The sequence below is a fragment of the Zeugodacus cucurbitae genome, chromosome 3 (assembly GCF_028554725.1).
Source record: "Zeugodacus cucurbitae isolate PBARC_wt_2022May chromosome 3, idZeuCucr1.2, whole genome shotgun sequence".
Lineage (NCBI taxonomy): Eukaryota > Metazoa > Arthropoda > Insecta > Diptera > Tephritidae > Zeugodacus > Zeugodacus cucurbitae.
Window position 1 is genome coordinate 31,919,817 of NC_071668.1, and position 18,158 is coordinate 31,937,974.

At 37.2% G+C, this 18,158-nt stretch overlaps 2 protein-coding genes and 2 long non-coding RNA genes across 4 annotated transcripts in view; 2 read left to right on the plus strand and 2 right to left on the minus strand.

Annotated features, from left to right (window-relative positions):
• The window catches only part of LOC105219240 (DNA-directed RNA polymerase, mitochondrial), a 76,336-nt gene that overhangs the window by 41,870 nt on the left and 16,308 nt on the right, over positions 1-18,158 (minus strand). The gene's annotated exons all lie outside the window — the stretch shown is intronic.
• On the minus strand, positions 480-2,752 carry LOC128920150 (uncharacterized). Its single transcript, XR_008470272.1, has 4 exons — positions 1,633-2,752; positions 1,011-1,571; positions 778-949; positions 480-721 (listed from the first exon to the last, which is right to left on the minus strand). It is a non-coding gene; the product is annotated as an uncharacterized LOC128920150 (long non-coding RNA).
• LOC128920153 (uncharacterized) lies at positions 5,700-6,515 on the plus strand. Its single transcript, XR_008470276.1, has 3 exons — positions 5,700-6,008; positions 6,072-6,330; positions 6,390-6,515. It is a non-coding gene; the product is annotated as an uncharacterized LOC128920153 (long non-coding RNA).
• On the plus strand, positions 8,794-12,516 carry LOC105219241 (PHD finger protein 14). Its single transcript, XM_011195240.3, has 3 exons — positions 8,794-10,276; positions 10,471-11,311; positions 11,378-12,516. The coding sequence occupies exons 1-3, from the start codon at positions 8,855-8,857 to the stop codon at positions 12,208-12,210; spliced, it is 3,096 nt and encodes a 1,031-aa protein (XP_011193542.2). The 5' UTR covers positions 8,794-8,854; the 3' UTR covers positions 12,211-12,516.

The following is an 18,158-nucleotide window of genomic DNA, read 5'->3' on the forward strand; positions in this document are numbered from 1 at the left end:
AAATTCCCTGCAAGACAGGTACCGGCGAATTCTCCGGTGAAATGCCAGGGAGCGGTAGCCGCAGTTTCAATGAAAGTTTCTATGCCATTCTTAAGGGCGAAATGACAATAGTACCCGAAACTCTTGTGTACGTGTGATCGTTCATCCCTTTCTTGCACATTACATTCATCATTTAGCAATGTATATATACCTCTTGCACAATTTGGGGAATGGTATTGGTACAATCACGGATGAAAGACCCAAAACTACATGGCCACTTTCAGTACTGTTCTTGGTACTATTACGGGTGAAAGACCCAAAACTGCGAACGAAAACTCCACGTGCTCTTTCAGTGCTGCGACCCACAAAAGCCCAGAAACTATACCCGCTATTTTCGGTTAGTTCTACCAAAATCCCAAATTAGAATTTAATAACAAAATCATTAATTATATTTCATATTTATTTAAAATATCATGCTATTTAGGTGCTTATTATTATATTTACTTTATAAATGTATTATCGTACTACACTATATACATATGTAAAACGTATTGAATATTTGAAAAATTTTTGCTATTTGACAAAGGCTGGAGGAAAAGTGGCAAATGTCAAATACCCCGAGCGGCTTGGAAGTGTAAGATGCGCACATTATGTGAGGACTATTTTGGTTTCTTTAGGAGATTTGGAAGATCTGTTCTTTCATTAATTTCATTAGTACTAGATTCGTCCATTTTCTGAGTTTCTATAAAATATAAAGTAAAATTAGAATTTTACAACATAAAAGTTGGTAATAATTACCTTATGTTTCAGGAATTCTAAATCTAGCACTGGCAACGTTCTAGTCTTAACATCCATGCTCTTGCTGTAGTATTTCCATTGAACTAATTTCGGTGAATCCATGTCCTTGTAAAGCGATACAACAACGTTATGATTGCTCAATATAAGGTGAAAATGAATCAAAAAAGTCCTCCTAATTGAACATACAAGAAGTTTTTAAATTTCTATGATCACAAACATTCACTTAAATTTACCCTTTAATTTCTGAGTTTTAGCTGCTAATGGCACGGCCAACTGAGGGGCCGGTAATTCTAAAAATACTGCAACTGCTTTGCCCTCTAGCTTATTGGCAAAACCCAGTTTACACACGTCGAGATAATAAACGGTTACAAATGCACCTAAGCCATGTCGTTTCTGTTCTTCCCGGGCTCTTGTTGAGCAAAAGGTTTAATTGCACGGCCAACTGAGGGGCCGGTAATTCTAAAAATACTGCAACTGCTTTGCCCTCTAGCTTATTGGCAAAACCCAGTTTACACACGTCGAGATAATAAACGGTTACAAATGCACCTAAGCCATGTCGTTTCAGTTCTTCCCGGGCTTGTGTTGAGCAAAAGGTTTAATTGCACGTAAAAAAGTGACATTAAACCCAATATCTGGTGTGTAAATGAGTTGTGTTCGATGTAGCAGAGTTTGCATCCATAGTTCTGGATTTGCTTGCAGCACATATTCCATCGATTCAAAAGTTCTACGCTCCTGCCATAAATGACACCAATTAGGTTGCGTACCTTTAACGCGCCGTATGAGTTTTGAAATATCTGTATGGAAAATTTTAGAATTTAAGGCAAGATAATATTATTATATTCAACAATTATTTACGTATTCAATGGTTTCGCCATTGATGTTGACCATTGTTGGCGTAGCTTCTATTGCGTGCTTTGAATTGACAGTGCAATGAAATATTACAGTATCGCCCTCTTCAATTCCATATTTTCGCTTTAGAAAACTTTTATTTTACGTTTTACTTCTTTAAAAATGCGTGCTTTAATAAGTTACACTTTAATTAGGCTGCAGATCACTGATTTAAATAAAACACGCAAAATAATACTTCACAAGCAGCCATGACTCAAAACAAAACTTGTTCAAACACGAGAACTTTGGTTGTTTCTTTCTATCATTCAGAGTGCTGTACGAGAGAAGAGTTGAGTTAAATGTTTATGCACATTTTGCCCTTTGTTGCATATGTGTGTATACATATATATATTGTTATTATAATTTCTTTGAATATGTTGGAGTTTCAGTACCCATGACTTGCTGGGATTCTTTCGAACGGCTGCGCTGCTACTAACTTCAATCAATTGGTGGCTGGCGCACGTATATAAAGTTTTGCTCTTGTTTCAAGCCTTTTCTGTTTACACTATTTTGTTACGCACAATGTCATCGATTGGCTAAGCGTTATAGAGAAGCCAAAAGAACGCACTATCCTATAATTCAAACAGACAGGACAGGACAGCTCTTAAGCATGCGCAATAGTGCTGAACAATTTTCTTAGGTGGAGATATACTTAAATATGCACAAAAATATTTTTGTATCCCTTTGTTTCTAGCTGCGTCTACGCTTTACGTGTTATTTAATAAATTAAAATGTATTTCAAAGTAAAAACAACAAACATATCCATGTATTGTCATTTTTGTCTAAAATTTGCCCTTTGAGTCGTTTTTACCATTGTGAATAGTATACATATGTAAAACTAAATTTGGCAGCATTCAGCAAGCGGTGATAGCATTTTTAATGAGGTATTCGCATACTCTCCTGTACGAATTCAAATAGATAACTATGTTGTTGCTTACACATGTAAATTTTTTGACAGACGAGCAGCGCCCAAAGATAGCGAACAGAGAAGTGACCAATCAATGACAGCTATAGATATAACACTTAACAGCTGCTCACTGTCACTGCTATATTGTAATTTGCTTCTACCTAATTTCTTTATTTCTAATTCAAACAACTTTACACTTTATTACTCATACTTTACTCGACAACTTTCTCACTGTCCTTTACTCGACAACTCTCTTATTAGAACAGTATCGTGCTGCCAGTCCGGCAGCACTTATATAATGTTACTCATGTTAAATATGTATCTCTGTGTTGTCATTTTTGTCAAAAATTTGTCCTTTGAGTCGTTTTTACCATTGTGAATAGTCTGAGCTTTTACCAACACATACACAATAGTAACTTTCCTACAAGACGGAGTTAACTCATACACCACTACATATGCAAAGTTTTTCAGCTTTTACCAACACATACACAGTAGTAACTTTTTATAGTTAAATGGCAATCTCTGTAGTTAGAGTGGCAACATTATTAACCCTAATTTTTTTATATCCAAGAGAGAGATGTACGTACTACATGTGTTGAACACATAGAAGACGACAAGCGACGAGCGACATCTGTCAAATATTAAAATACACGCGTTCTTAAGGGCACAGATTTTTTGACAACAGCACGACTACGCGACAACAAGCTTGTAGTTGTCGTTGTCGCCAAATTAGAAATGTTTCTAATTTTGCCGACGACAATGGCCGCTGTAGAGCTACATGTGAAATGTAAAATTATTCAAAGTTCTCCCAAGTATGACGTCATTTTGCCAGTAGAAACGTAAAATAGCTTTGATATATCATTTATAATAACAATCGATTATTTAAAACAAATAAATCGCCAATGTTTACATTTTTTGCGTAAATAATTTCACTTTAAACTAAATATGTAAATTTTATTGAAATGAAAGATGTTAGTACGGCAACAATGAAATTGCTGTTTGATATGTCGCTGCCGTCTTCAAAATGTTCAAAACGTTCAAAATGTTCGTGTCGTGTCGTCGTCTTTGTGTTCAGCACTACAATGAATCGATCAAAATCTCCGCCATGGCCGTCATTCATATGAAAATAAAATTTGAAGTGAGTGGATGTTAGTGCGTATTGATAATTTGTTATTGATATTTTTTTATTTTTAGAAAAATTTTCTCTGTACAGAGCGGTACTATGTTTGACTGGGTGCTGCAGCGTATTTTAAAGGAATATAACTGCAGAAAATGGTCTCGGAAGGCAAAGCGAACTGCAACACACATCTGGTGCGTACATGCAAAACTCAAAAGAGAAGCAGAACAAGGATTATGCCACTTTAGGCAGATGGGTGAGTTGATAATATCAAACTATTTATATGTGTATACGAAACATAAAACCTTAGGGTCGGCTTTAGTATACTATCCCAGGCTTTTGGTAAAAAAGGGTTTTGTTGGAAAGAGGAGGTTCTCCAGATTAAGAATATATATACATATAGCTGCAGCTGACTTATAGTTTTCGAAATATTCGCACTTAAAGTTGAAAAAAGTGCTTTTTTATCTTGAATTTTCACAATATATACTGAATATTTTATTAATATTCTGCACTTATTTTACACTTACACTTCACCACCTTGTTTCTGCATATTTATTTTATAAAAATTATGACGAAAATGGCTGTAAATTAATATTTAACATTTTACACAAATCTTCGTTTAAAAAATAGCAAAAAGGGTTGCAGGTTGACAAGTAATCAGTGTTGCCACATCAAATATTTCGCAAAAATCAAAAGAATAAAAATAAACAGAAAAAAGAAGGATTATACCCCAAACCAAACTATAATGGTGTTATGACTAATGCAAAGTCTTTCGGTATTACCTTTTCTTTGATAACCCCCGGTGATTGCCCGACCGGGGTTATTTTTTTGAAGCGCGGCCGAAGGCCCCCAATGCCGAAAGTATTTCTACACGAAATAATATTTCAATTCCCCCTCTTTGACAACTCCCGGTGTTGGCTCGACCAGGGTTATTTTTTTGAAGCGCGGCCGAAGGCCGCCAATGCGGAAAGTAGTTCTACACGAAAGAGTATTTCAATTCCCCCTCTTTGATAACTCCCGGTGTTGGCTCGACCAGGGTTATTTTTTTGAAGCGCGGCCGAAGGCCGCCAATGCGGAAAGTATTTCTACACGAAAGAACTTTTCATTTCCCTTACTTATAGTACATAGAGTGAATATCATAAACTTTCTTATATTATCTTTAAATAATCTTTTAATAGGGCATTTGTTTTCTGCATTTGGGGTATTTATTTATTTTGGTTCTTCTCATTCGTTTGCAAAATATCTGATATGGCAACACTTATTACTTGTCAAGCTGCAACCCTTTTTGCTATTTTTTAAACGAAGATTTGTGTAAAATGTTAAATACTTATTTACAGCTATTTTCGTGATAAATTTTATAAAATAAATATGCAGAAACAATGTGGTGAAGTGTAAGTGTAAAATAAGTGCATAATATTAATAAAATATTCAGTATATATTGTGAAAATTCAAGATAAAAGTAGCACTTTTTTCACCTTTAAGTGCGAATATCTCGAAAACTATAAGTCAGCTGCAGCTATATGTATATATATTCTTAATCTGGAGAACCTCCTCTTTCCAACGATAACCATTTTATTACCGAAAGCCTGGGATAGTATACTAAAGTTTCCCCAAATCTTATTTTAGAATATACTTCTTTCTTTTTATTATCCTTTTCAGATATTTGCAAACTTCGGAAGAAAAACTAAAGCTTAAGCTGGATACCACCCATATACTCCCATATAGGAAGGTAGCTATACTTGGTATGGGTGCGGGGAATCCTACCAGCAGTTCTTCAAGACATACAACGGCAATCGCTCATCAATCGTACAATACAAATTCCAATAGAATTCGATGTATGATGGAAGCAGCACTTGTAGTCCTTTGTGTCAGGAAGTAACAAAAAACATGCACCTAGAAATACAACACAAAATATCCTACAACAACAGGTATTATGGAAACGAATTTAATTGCAAAACAAAAACAACAATAATTTTGATATTCTTAGTATTTAACAGGGTTGGTATTCATATTCCCATGCTTATAATAGCTGCCATCGATTGGTCACTTCTCTGCTCGGTATCTGAGGGCGCTGCTCGCCTGTCAAAAATTTTACATGTGAAAGCAACAACAAAGTTATCTAGTTGAATTCGTGCAGGAGAGTATGCCAATACCTCATTAAAAATTCTTTCGCCGCGTGCTGAGTGCTACCAAGTTTTGTTTTACACATTTTAGAATCATTTAACTAATGTGAACGGCTCGAAAGGACAAATTACTGTCAAAATAATAAAAATTGTTATACTCAAATTTGAAATTGAAAATGGCAGGCGAAGACAAATCGTAAGTATATTTGTATTGAATTTATTGAATAAAAAATTTTAATTAAAATTAAATTTATTGTAGAAAACGTAAGACATTGACGGTGGTAGAAGAGTTCAGTGCGACCAAGTATAGGCAATTCGATTTCAATGCATGTCAGTTCGTGTGAAAAGTTGGAAAGTTTGTTCGATTGGCTTGTCTATAGCAGTTATCCAATCGATGACAGCTAATATTGGTGGATAATCGCCACATGGTGTAACAAGTGTAGCAGCAACAACAAATAATACATTTTCTAATTCAAAACAAAAGTCAAAATCGCACAACGTAACCGGCAAATAACAAGGTTGGTTCTACGAATATAGATATTTTAATTATTTCTAACCAACTATACAAATTTTTCAGGCATCGTATGATGTACAACAAATTACATCGGCTTTTGGAGTAGCAGTTTCACTACTTATTTTCGACGTGCTAAACCCTTGCATCTACACAATGGATAGTTAACATAATAACAGAGCTCGACAAAAATAAAAAACGCAGAAGTTGTTTATCCTGCTTCTGATTTGACTATGCTAAGCTTACAATCTATCATTTTCAATATTATGATTGTTAATTTATAAATTTTAAACGTTCGCAATACCACTAAATTTATTAATCTAAATGTACAGTCTATATACAAATGGAAGTACGAATATATGTAACGATCGTAATAGTAGTGAAATTAAAAAAAACCATACTTAAAACTTTTGAGAAATTGTAAATTATAAAATTTTAATAATTAATATTAACTTTATATGTAAAATATGTAAATTTTGTCACTGTATACATGATAGCCGCATAAACGTTTGTAAAAATGAAAGTTTACTTTCTACTGAAATGCTAATATTTAAAAAATTAAGTAATAATAATTATTAAAAATATAAAATACCATAAGTAACGAAACCGTGACCCAACAAATACATTTACTTCCTGTGTCAAAGGGGTGACTTTGAAAAGGATAAATCGAACAATCTCAACCGATGATGGCTGATTAAATAAAAAACTACTGCAGAGGGCTCTGATAACCACAGATTGGCATATGCCTTTTCAAAATAAAGAAAAATTAGAGCTGAAAGACATATGCAGGATTTGCACCAAAATCAATGAGAGAGATCGAGCAAGATAATCACACCGACATGCCGTAAAAGAGGAGAAATTGTAAATTTTTTTCTTCTGCTAGAACAAAAAGACCAATAAAATATGAGCTATTTTACTGGGAACGAATACATCATAAATTAAGTAACTCTACTCCTTTTGCAGGGATGAGTTTTCTTAATGCTTATCATTGAATATCGTCGAACCTGGCAGCTCTTTTCGATAACATGAAAACGCGCAACTCTATTATTGGATGGATTAATTTTTTAGATTTTAAATTATCGTTTATGTTAGTCAAACCCACAGTATTTACAGTAGAAAATCTTATTCGTGGGGAATTTTCGGTGGTAAGATAGCCGCCATCTTGGAAAAACACACTGCTGTATATATAGAGTACTTAATTTTAGTAAAACTTTAGTCTTAAAATAGCAAATATTGTATATATAGTTATCTTATATAAAGCGAAATTATTTATTTATGCTATATTTCACTTATACTCTTCACTTATAGAAGATCTTAACATCTACGTGTGCCATATTATTGCAAAAAATTTATTTAATATAGATGAGATATTTTATAAGTGGTGAGAATAAAATACAGCTCTTATACAAGTACTTCTCTGTGGTAAGTTATTTTTGGCCACATTTATTTAAACTTTACTGACACAAAATTAAAAAATTGCTTTTTTGTTGTTTTTACTTAAATTATTTACAAATATTTATATTTAAAAGGCTTTGAATTGCAAAGCTTGGAAGTACATAAAAGCTTTATGAGCTTGAAACGATACGTGGTCGCCACTTATTAAACATTTTTAAAACAAAATATGTCATGATCCTATTGAATAGGTATTTTAAACCATCGGGTCCAAGGTAACAAGAATCAAAATCGTCATTTAATACTAATTCAAGTTTTTTATGAAATTTATAAAAGGCTCAAGAGCTTTTACTAAGTTTGACGAATACTATAATTTTTATTTTGTAAAAGTATAGGCGTCTTCAGAGATCTACCCTTTCTCGAATAATGTTAAAGACAGCAAACAATTGTGCATTTTAAAATATTCATTATACATATAACCATATAAATATGAAAATGAATTTCTCTGAAGGAAATCGTTTTCAATTATATAAATTTCCATACAATGTCTAATAGATTGCTGACTATCTATGGAAGACATTGCCAATGCTTGAAAAGTTTGCCAAGAACTATCTTGAACCAGACAAACATACTCTTTCAAGGTTATTTAGTGAAAATTATTTAAATTGTTTAATAGTAATATTAAATCTTTTAAAATTTGAAAGCGCCAAATACAGTGTCACAAACCCAGACATCTATTTTTTTAATACAATATTTAAAAATTAGTTGAAACGCGTTATACACTTGTACATAAAATATAACTAATTTATCAATAAATAACACTTAATGCCACCATAAAATTGAATAAATATCCGAAATAATTTAAAATAATTCCAATAATAATAAAAAAATTAATTTTATTTAATAATTATTTAAGTACAGTTCATCGGACTTTAGAAGTTTTGTGAATATTAAATGCTAGCACAACACCCTAATTACCACAATTGTAGCAAAAAAAGCGTAGCACACAACCCAAGTACTCCTCGGTGGTGTGTTAAAAGATGAAAATTAATGTAAACAATACAAAGGTTTTCTACTGTATATACTGAGGTCAAAACGTTCGTTTTATATTGAGTGTATTTAATTTCGATTAAATTAAAATGTCCTTAAAACGAATGAGGCAGCCAAAAATGACTACACAAGCTCTTTTAGATTTTGATTTGGGTGAAAGTTCATCGGATAGTGATTTTCGTATAGAAGATCATGACAGTGAGGAAGATCGTGATACAAATGATGAAGGCAATTCCTCTGAAAATAGTAGTGAAGAAAATGAAAGTGATTCCGATGATTTGTATAATGAGCAATATAGTGATAACTCTCATCAAAATATAAAACAAAATGAAATTGATGACTTCTCCAATACCGAATTTATGGGTTGTAATGAAATATCCAAAGTTCTACAGAATCTGGAGACAAATAAATACACTGAATCTAAATTGCCTGTTAAATCAATATGTTGTGTTTGTTTAGGGGATCGAAGTGATGATTCAAATGAAATTATTGAGTGTGATGGTTGTGGGGTGTCTGTACATGAAGGCTGCTACGGTGTGAATGACAATGTGAGTATATCGAGCACTAACTCTACATGTTCTACTGAACCATGGTTCTGTGAAGCTTGTCGTGCCGGCGTTTCCGAACCGATTTGTGAGTTATGCCCCAACAAAGGTGGAATATATAAAGAAACGGATGTGGGGAAATGGGTGCATTTAATTTGCGCCCTTTATATACCTGGCGTTGCTTTTGGAGAAGTAGATCAGTTATCTTCAGTTACTTTATTCGAAATGCCCTATAGCAAGTGGGGGGCCAAGGTATGTTCTCTATGTGAAACTCCACGTTTTGCACGCACTGGAGTTTGTATTGGATGTGACGCTGGCATGTGCAAAACATATTTTCATGTAACGTGTGCCCAAACTGCTGGATTTCTTACAGAAGCACATCATGAAGAAGCGGACGCTGCAGATCCATTTTTTGCACATTGTAAAGTACATTCTGAAAAGGAGATGATAAAACGTCGAAAGAGAAATTATCATAATCTTCGTCTAAACATGCAACAAAAGCAAAAGGATAAAAAACTTTTAAAATTTGATGACCCTTGTCCGGCACAGTTACGTATTCAACGTAAACTTTTGAAATACCAATCTAAGTATTCGCAAAGCAAAAAACTGAAACCCGATCCATGGGTACCAACTCAAAAGATGTCACGTCTATTGACTACTTCAGCTTCAGCTTGCAAAAGGTTATTGGCGAAAGCAGACATAATGGCAGTTGATGTGGAGCTTTTAGAGCGACAAGAAGCACAAATCGCTGCATTAACTGATATACGTAAGAAATGGCATATAGCTCCAGCATTTAGTGTAGAATTTATTGGCTACTATCTGGATAGAATTTCGCGTACGCATGAGCTTAAATTACAGCTATCAGACATGATAGAAAATAATCTGGGTCTATCGAAAGAACAAGATTTGCTTCGCACCACATATGACTCACGGCTAGATATGAATAAAGATTTAAAATCAAGACAAGTAAGTTAAACTTTAAATAAATCGTAACTACTTAACTATATAAATTTTACTTTTTGTAGAAATCACTAGCTTCCTTCGCTATTTTAACTTAAAAAAAAAATAAATAGATCTAGTTTAATGGTTGGAATCAATTAATATAATTTATTATTTATTCTAATGTTTTCATATGTCTTTGCATTGTATGATTTTTCTAGGACTCGTTAATTTCTACAATATCTCAACTTCATAACGAAATAAACTTTATGTGTCCTAACAAAATATTTCCCAACCCATCTAATATCGGACATGCGCAATACGAATCTAATAAATCAGCATCAACGCCTCCCAGCAGACCGATTTCAGTTCCCACAGCAGCTGCTCTTAAAATGGGAGTAGGATTCCCTTTGGCTCATCTTGGTCCCCCTGGAACAAAAGTAGACTCGACACGCCTGCTAAGCACACATGCTAAATCTTCTCCAATTGCTAGTGGGGGTGCGTCTTCAGCACCAAGTACACCTACGCTGAACGTGCAGACATTTGAATGTGGTATATGCAAACGCACTACTGACCAGCACCTTTTAGCGAAATGTGACACTTGCAAATTACACTACCATTTAAGCTGTTTGAATCCGCCATTGACACGCCATCCAAAGAAGTCTAAACTCTACGGTTGGCAATGTTCTGAATGCGATAAATCCGAAGATTCTGAAGGTGTTACTGATATACCAAAAGGACCCCGTAAATCGCGAACACGTTTTAACAAAGATGGTTCAATTATTGCTCTAGCCGAGGCGGAAAGTGATACTGGCCAACCACCTAAAAGACGGTCGGTAGATATACAATTGACAAAGAACCCTACAACTAAAAATAAGCAAATCAATTCATTTTCAAATACAATTAAAAATGATGCCAATGACAAAACTACGCCCAAGACGGAAGTATCATCAACGTTCATTTTGGGGAAGAAAAGTAAATGCTACGTTCCTCTACAAAATATTAAGAAAAAAATCCAATCACAAGCACAACAAGCTCACTCTCCAGCATTAACCCCAAACAGTAAGATTCTATAGTAAATTGGAATGAGTTAACATTGACCTTATAAATTCTTTATTATCATTTCAGTAACTCAATTAGTCCATACATCACTCTCTGATGAACCTTTGCTACTGGTATTACCATCTGTCACAATACCTCGAGATATGGATTCTATCCAAACTCCTGATCCTGACCCTTTGGCGTTACCGCTGAACACTAACATCATCGTCTCATCTATGGAAGATTCTTCAGATCCTAATAAATCAGGAAGGAAACAAAAGCGAAAAGATAAGCATAGGAGCAAGCACAATATTTCATCAGATACCGAAAGATCACCAAACAAAGAGCATAAACGTAAGCGCAAGAAAAAAATACACGATCATGATACAGAGAACCCACAAGAAAGCATTCCTAAAATAAAAATCAAATTTAAAACTTTGCCATTGCCTGGCGAAGTTACGCCGGAGGCTCAGTTTTTCTATGTATCCGCGGATATGGTGCGTTCAGCTGAAGAAGCATCTCGACCAACATCTGTAGAAACTGTGGAGGATCTAACACCAGTTTTGGTAGAGGAAAGTTCTGCTGGGAGAAGCAAATCTGAAATAATGGTTGATCAGCCGGACTTAACTGTTATGAAAGTACCCCTTATTACTCGTAAAACTAGCCCAAGGAAAACAGCTGGTAAAAGGAATTCACAGTTATCTAATTCTAAATCAGCAACAATTATACAATCACCTTCAAGTATTGTCTGTTGTATTTGTAAGGATGTGGGTTCTAGCGGGAATGCTGTAACATGCGATGAGTGTCATAAACATTATCACTTTACGTGTTTAGATCCACCATTAAAAAAGACCCCAAAAATTCGTGGATATTCTTGGCACTGTGCTGACTGCGATCCCACAGATGAGGAAAAAAAATAATCATTCATCACGATTTGTTTTTTTATATTAAACAAAAACTATTTTTGCAATATTGTAATATCCAAAAATGAACTTCAGACCACCAAACACATTCAAACAAATTATTATATGGGTTGTTCTTACTGAATTATCTCAAAAGTACATTTCACTGGTTCCAAACTTGAATTCCATCACTGGTTTTCTAGCAATCTTTACTGTATGAAACAGAACGCCAACTATTTTCGGAATCTCTAATGATCAACACAATTATTTATAAATGTATGAGTATTGTATAGAAATTAATGAAATAAAAAAATATGTATTGTAGTTCTGTTATCATTATGAACGGTCTCCCTCTAAAAACATTACAAAAAAATAAAGTACATTACATATGGGGACTATTAAAAAAAAAATTAGAGATTTTGCATGAGATTTCACTTCTATTGCCAATTTAAGAATTAAGGAAGTTCGAGTCAACTGTATGGATATAGTGTGGTACGATAATACATGAATAAATTAAAAATAGCAAGTTTTTATAAAGACCTAAATGCATGATATTTTCCATAGAGGAATTATGAAATATAATTATTGATTTTGAAATTAAATTCTTATTTGGGATTTCGGTAGAACTACCCGAAAATAGCGGGTATAGTTGCGGAGCTTTTGTGAGTCGCAGTACTAAAAGTGCGTAGTTTTTGTTTGTATGAAAGAGATGATCGATCACAATAGTTTCGTCTATTTTTATCAATTCGAGGGGAAACTTTATTATACTATCCCAGTCTTTTGGGGATAAAGTGGGCATGATTCATCTAGAGGAGGTTCTCTAGATGAAGAATATATATATATATATATAGCTGCAGCTGACTTATAGTTTTCGAGATATTCGCAGATATTGAAAAAAGTGCAACTTTTATCTTGAATTTTCTCAATATAGATTGAATATTTTATTAATATTAAGCACTTATTTTACACTTACATTTCACCACCGGAGGATGGGATCATGTGTAGAAGTTCACGTAAGTGAGGAAAGATTTTGATTGTCATTCACATGGGAGTGCCCAGAAACTCCATATGATTCAAGCAGCTCACGACTTCCGGTTTTAGACCAAGTATCCTCTGGGTAGCTAACAAACATCCGTTTGAAGGCGAGCTAAAGTGAGAAGGCGAACCCGCTTCTGCCGTTGTGCGTAGGGCTTGGGACCCACCACATAAAAACGAAGTACCAATGAAAAATCGAAAAGGAAGGCCTCGGGTGAGACACCCCCCTTTTGATGACGACGCCTGCAAACGTTTTAAGGATAATGATTTAAGGGCATGCACTTGGAATGTCCGGACCCTTAATTGGGAAGGTGCCTCTGCCCAGCTGGTTGATGTCCTCATACGACTAAAGGCTGACATCACCGCCATCCAAGAAGTGCGATGAACGGGACAAGGACGGAAGAAGGTGGGTCCTTGTGATATCTACTACAGCGGCCATATAAAGGAGTGCAAATTTGGTGCTGGATTTGTGGTGGGAGAGAGACTCCGTCGGTGAGTCCTGGCATTCACCCCGGTGGATGAACGTCTAGCCACAATCCGATGACTATGAGCGCCTAGAACGCACCTATGAGCGCTGAACCCGCCACGATGTCAAAATCGTGCTTGGCGATTTTAACGCCAGGGTTGCGGAGCTTTTGTGAGTCGCAGTACTAAAAGTGCGTAGTTTTTGTTTGTATGAAAGAGTTGATCGATCACAATAGTTTCGTCTATTTTTATCAATTCGAGGGGAAACTTTATTATACTATCCCAGTCTTTTGGGGATAAAGTGGGCATGATTCATCTAGAGGAGGTTCTCTAGATGAAGAATATATATATATATATATAGCTGCAGCTGACTTATAGTTTTCGAGATATTCGCAGATATTGAAAAAAGTGCAACTTTTATCTTGAATTTTCTCAATATAGATTGAATATTTTATTAATATTAAGCACTTATTTTACACTTACACTTCACCACCGGAGGATGGGATCATGTGTAGAAGTTCACGTAAGTGAGGAAAGATTTTGATTGTCATTCACATGGGAGTGCCCAGAAACTCCATATGATTCAAGCAGCTCACGACTTCCGGTTTTAGACCAAGTATCCTCTGGGTAGCTAACAAACATCCGTTTGAAGGCGAGCTAAAGTGAGAAGGCGAACCCGCTTCTGCCGTTGTGCGTAGGGCTTGGGACCCACCACATAAAAACGAAGTACCAATGAAAAATCGAAAAGGAAGGCCTCGGGTGAGACACCCCCCTTTTGATGACGACGCCTGCAAACGTTTTAAGGATTATGATTTAAGGGCATGCACTTGGAATGTCCGGACCCTTAATTGGGAAGGTGCCTCTGCCCAGCTGGTTGATGTCCTCATACGACTAAAGGCTGACATCACCGCCATCCAAGAAGTGCGATGAACGGGACAAGGACGGAAGAAGGTGGGTCCTTGTGATATCTACTACAGCGGCCATATAAAGGAGTGCAAATTTGGTGCTGGATTTGTGGTGGGAGAGAGACTCCGTCGGTGAGTCCTGGCATTCACCCCGGTGGATGAACGTCTAGCCACAATCCGATGGCTATGAGCGCCTAGAACGCACCTATGAGCGCTGAACCCGCCACGATGTCAAAATCGTGCTTGGCGATTTTAACGCCAGGGTGGGTAAAGAAGGTGTCTTTGGCACAACAGTCGGAAAATTCAGCCTCCATGACGAAACATCGCTAAACGGCCTGAGGCTGATCGAATTCGCTGGGGCCCGAAATATGGTCGTCTGTAGTACCAGATTCTAGCATAAGAAAATACATCAAGCTACTTGGCTGTCTCCTGATCGAAACACGCGTAACCAAATCGATCACGTTGTGATAGACGGAAGACATATCTCCTGTGTTTTAGACGTGCGTACGCTCCGAGGACCAAATATAGACTCGGACCATTATCTGGTTGCAGCGAAGATACGCACCCGCCTCTGTGCAGCAAAGAACGAACGTCAACAAACACGAGGAAGGTTCGACGTCGAAAAGCTGTAAACGCAACAGACAGCCACGAAATACTCTACTCGACTTGCACTCTGCTCTCTGAGAGCACTCATCAGCATCTCGGTATAAGGAAACTGTGGGACGGCATCTCAAACTCACTGCGTACCGCTGCAACCGAAACCATTGGCTTTCGGAAAAGTCAAAAAAACAGCTGATACGATGAGGAATGCTGTCTCGCAGCGGAGAGAAAACAGACTGCCTACCTCGCAACGTTGCAATCGACCACAACAAGTGCTGGATGGGATAGATACCGAGAGCTGAAGAAGGAAGCGGGACGCATCTGCAGACAAAAAAAGAAAGAGGCCGAAATGCGTGAGTACGAAGAGCTTGAGAAGCTGGCAGACAGAGGGAATGCTCGAAAATTTTATGAAAAAATGAAGCGACTTAACGAAGGTTTCAAGACCGGAGCATCCTCATGTAGAGACCCAGGTGGTAATCTGGTAACCGATGTCCAGGGCATACTGGGATTATGGAGGGAACACTTCTCCGACCTGCTGTATGGCAGTGAAAGTACAACACCAGGAGTTGGCGAACCCGATACCCCAATCGATGACGATGGAATAGATATTCCATTACCCGACCATGAAGAAATTCGAATAGCAATTACCCGCTTGAAGAACAATAAGGCGGCGGGGGTCGATAGGCTGAGCTATTCAAATACCACGGCGAAGAACTGATAAGGTGCATGCATCAGCTTCTTTGCAAAATATGGTCGGAAGAAAGCATGCCTGACGATTGGAATCTCAGTGTGCTCTGCCCAATCCATAAAAAGGGAGATCCCACAAACTGTGCCAATTACCGTGGGATAAGTCTCCTAAATATTGCCTATAAGGTTCTATCGAGCGTACTGTGTGAAAGACTAAAGTCCACCGTCAACAAACTAATTGGACCTTATCAGTGTGGCTTTAGACCTGGAAAATCCACAACTGACCAGATATTCACAATGCGCCAAATCTTGGAGAAGACCCGTGAAAAGAGGATCAAAACACACCACCTTTTTGTCGATTTTAAAGCTGCTTTCGACAGCATGAAAAGGAGCTGCCTTTATGCCGCGATGTCTGAATTTGGTATCCCCGCAAAACTAATACGGCTGTGTAAGCTGACGTTGAGCAACACCAAAAGCTCCGTCAGGAACGGGAAGGACCTCTCCGAGCCGTTCGATACCAGACGAGGTTTCAGACAAGGTGACTCACTCTCGTGTGATTTCTTTAACCTGATGCTGGAGAAAATAATAAAGGGTGATTTTTTAAGAGCTTGATAACTTTTTTTAAAAAAAAACGCATAAAATTTGCAAAATCTCATCGGTTCTTTATTTGAAACGTTAGATTGGTTCATGACATTTACTTTTTGAAGATAATTTCATTTAAATGTTGACCGCGGCTGCGTCTTAGGTGGTCCATTCGGAAAGTCCAATTTTGGGCAACTTTTTCGAGCATTTCGGCCGGAATAGCCCGAATTTCTTCGGAAATGTTGTCTTCCAAAGCTGGAATAGTTGCTGGCTTATTTCTGTAGACTTTAGACTTGACGTAGCCCCACAAAAAATAGTCTAAAGGCGTTAAATCGCATGATCTTGGTGGCCAACTTACGGGTCCATTTCTTGAGATGAATTGTTCTCCGAAGTTTTCCCTCAAAATGGCCATAGAATCGCGAGCTGTGTGGCATGTAGCGCCATCTTGTTGAAACCACATGTCAACCAAGTTCAGTTCTTCCATTTTTGGCAACAAAAAGTTTGTTAGCATCGAACGATAGCGATCGCCATTCACCGTAACGTTGCGTCCAACAGCATCTTTGAAAAAATACGGTCCAATGATTCCACCAGCGTACAAACCACACCAAACAGTGCATTTTTCGGGATGCATGGGCAGTTCTTGAACGGCTTCTGGTTGCTCTTCACCCCAAATGCGGCAATTTTGCTTATTTACGTAGCCATTCAACCAGAAATGAGCCTCATCGCTGAACAAAATTTGTCGATAAACACATTTCGAACCGAACACTGATTTTGGTAATAAAATTCAATGATTTGCAAGCGTTGCTCGTTAGTAAGTCTATTCATGATGAAATGTCAAAGCATACTGAGCATCTTTCTCTTTGACACCATGTCTGAAATCCCACGTGATCTGTCAAATACTAATGCATGAAAATCCTAACATCAAAAAAATCACCCGTTACAAGCTGCAGAGCTAAACAGAGAAGGTACAATCTTCTACAAGAGTGTACAGCTGCTGGCGTACGCCGGTGATATTGATATCATCGGAAGCAACAACCGCGCCGTTTGTTCTGCTTTTTTCCACATGGATAAGGAGGCGAAGCGAATGGGACTGGAGGTGAATGAGGGCAAGACGAAATATCTCCAGCCATCAAGCAAACAGTCGGCGCACTCGGGTCTTGGCACCCACGTCACTGTTGACAGTCATAACTTCGAAGTTGTAGATAATTTCGAATACCTGGGAACCAGTATCAACAACACCAACAATGTCAGCCTCGAAATCCAGCGCAGAATCACTCTTGCCAACAGGTGCTACTTTGGACTGAGTATGCAATTGAACAGTAAAGTCCTCTCTCGACGAACCAAAATCAAACTCTACAAGTCGCTTATCATTCCCGTCCTGCTTTATGGTGCAGAAGCTTGGACGATGTCAACATCAGATGAGACGACACTAGGAGCTTTCGAGAGGAAAATTTTGCGCAAGATTTATGGTCCTCAGAACATTGGCAACGGCGAACATCGCAGATGATGGAACGATGAGCTGTACGAGTTATACGACGATTTGACATAGTTCAGCGAATAAAAAGACAGCGCCTACGCTGGCTAGGTCATGTTGTCCGAATGGACGAAAACACTCCAGCTCTGAAAGTGTTCGATGCAGAACCCGCCGGAGGAAGCCGAGGAAGGGGAAGGCCTCCACTCCGTTGGAATATA

Bases quoted from the DNA above. Each gene is read 5' to 3' on its own strand.
- LOC105219241 (XM_011195240.3), top strand. From the start codon at position 8,855: ATGTCCTTAAAACGAATGAGGCAGCCAAAAATGACTACACAAGCTCTT. The intron at 10,277-10,470 runs GTAAGTTAAACT...TGATTTTTCTAG, and splicing joins AAGATTTAAAATCAAGACAA to GACTCGTTAATTTCTACAAT. The intron at 11,312-11,377 runs GTAAGATTCTAT...TTATCATTTCAG, and splicing joins TCCAGCATTAACCCCAAACA to TAACTCAATTAGTCCATACA.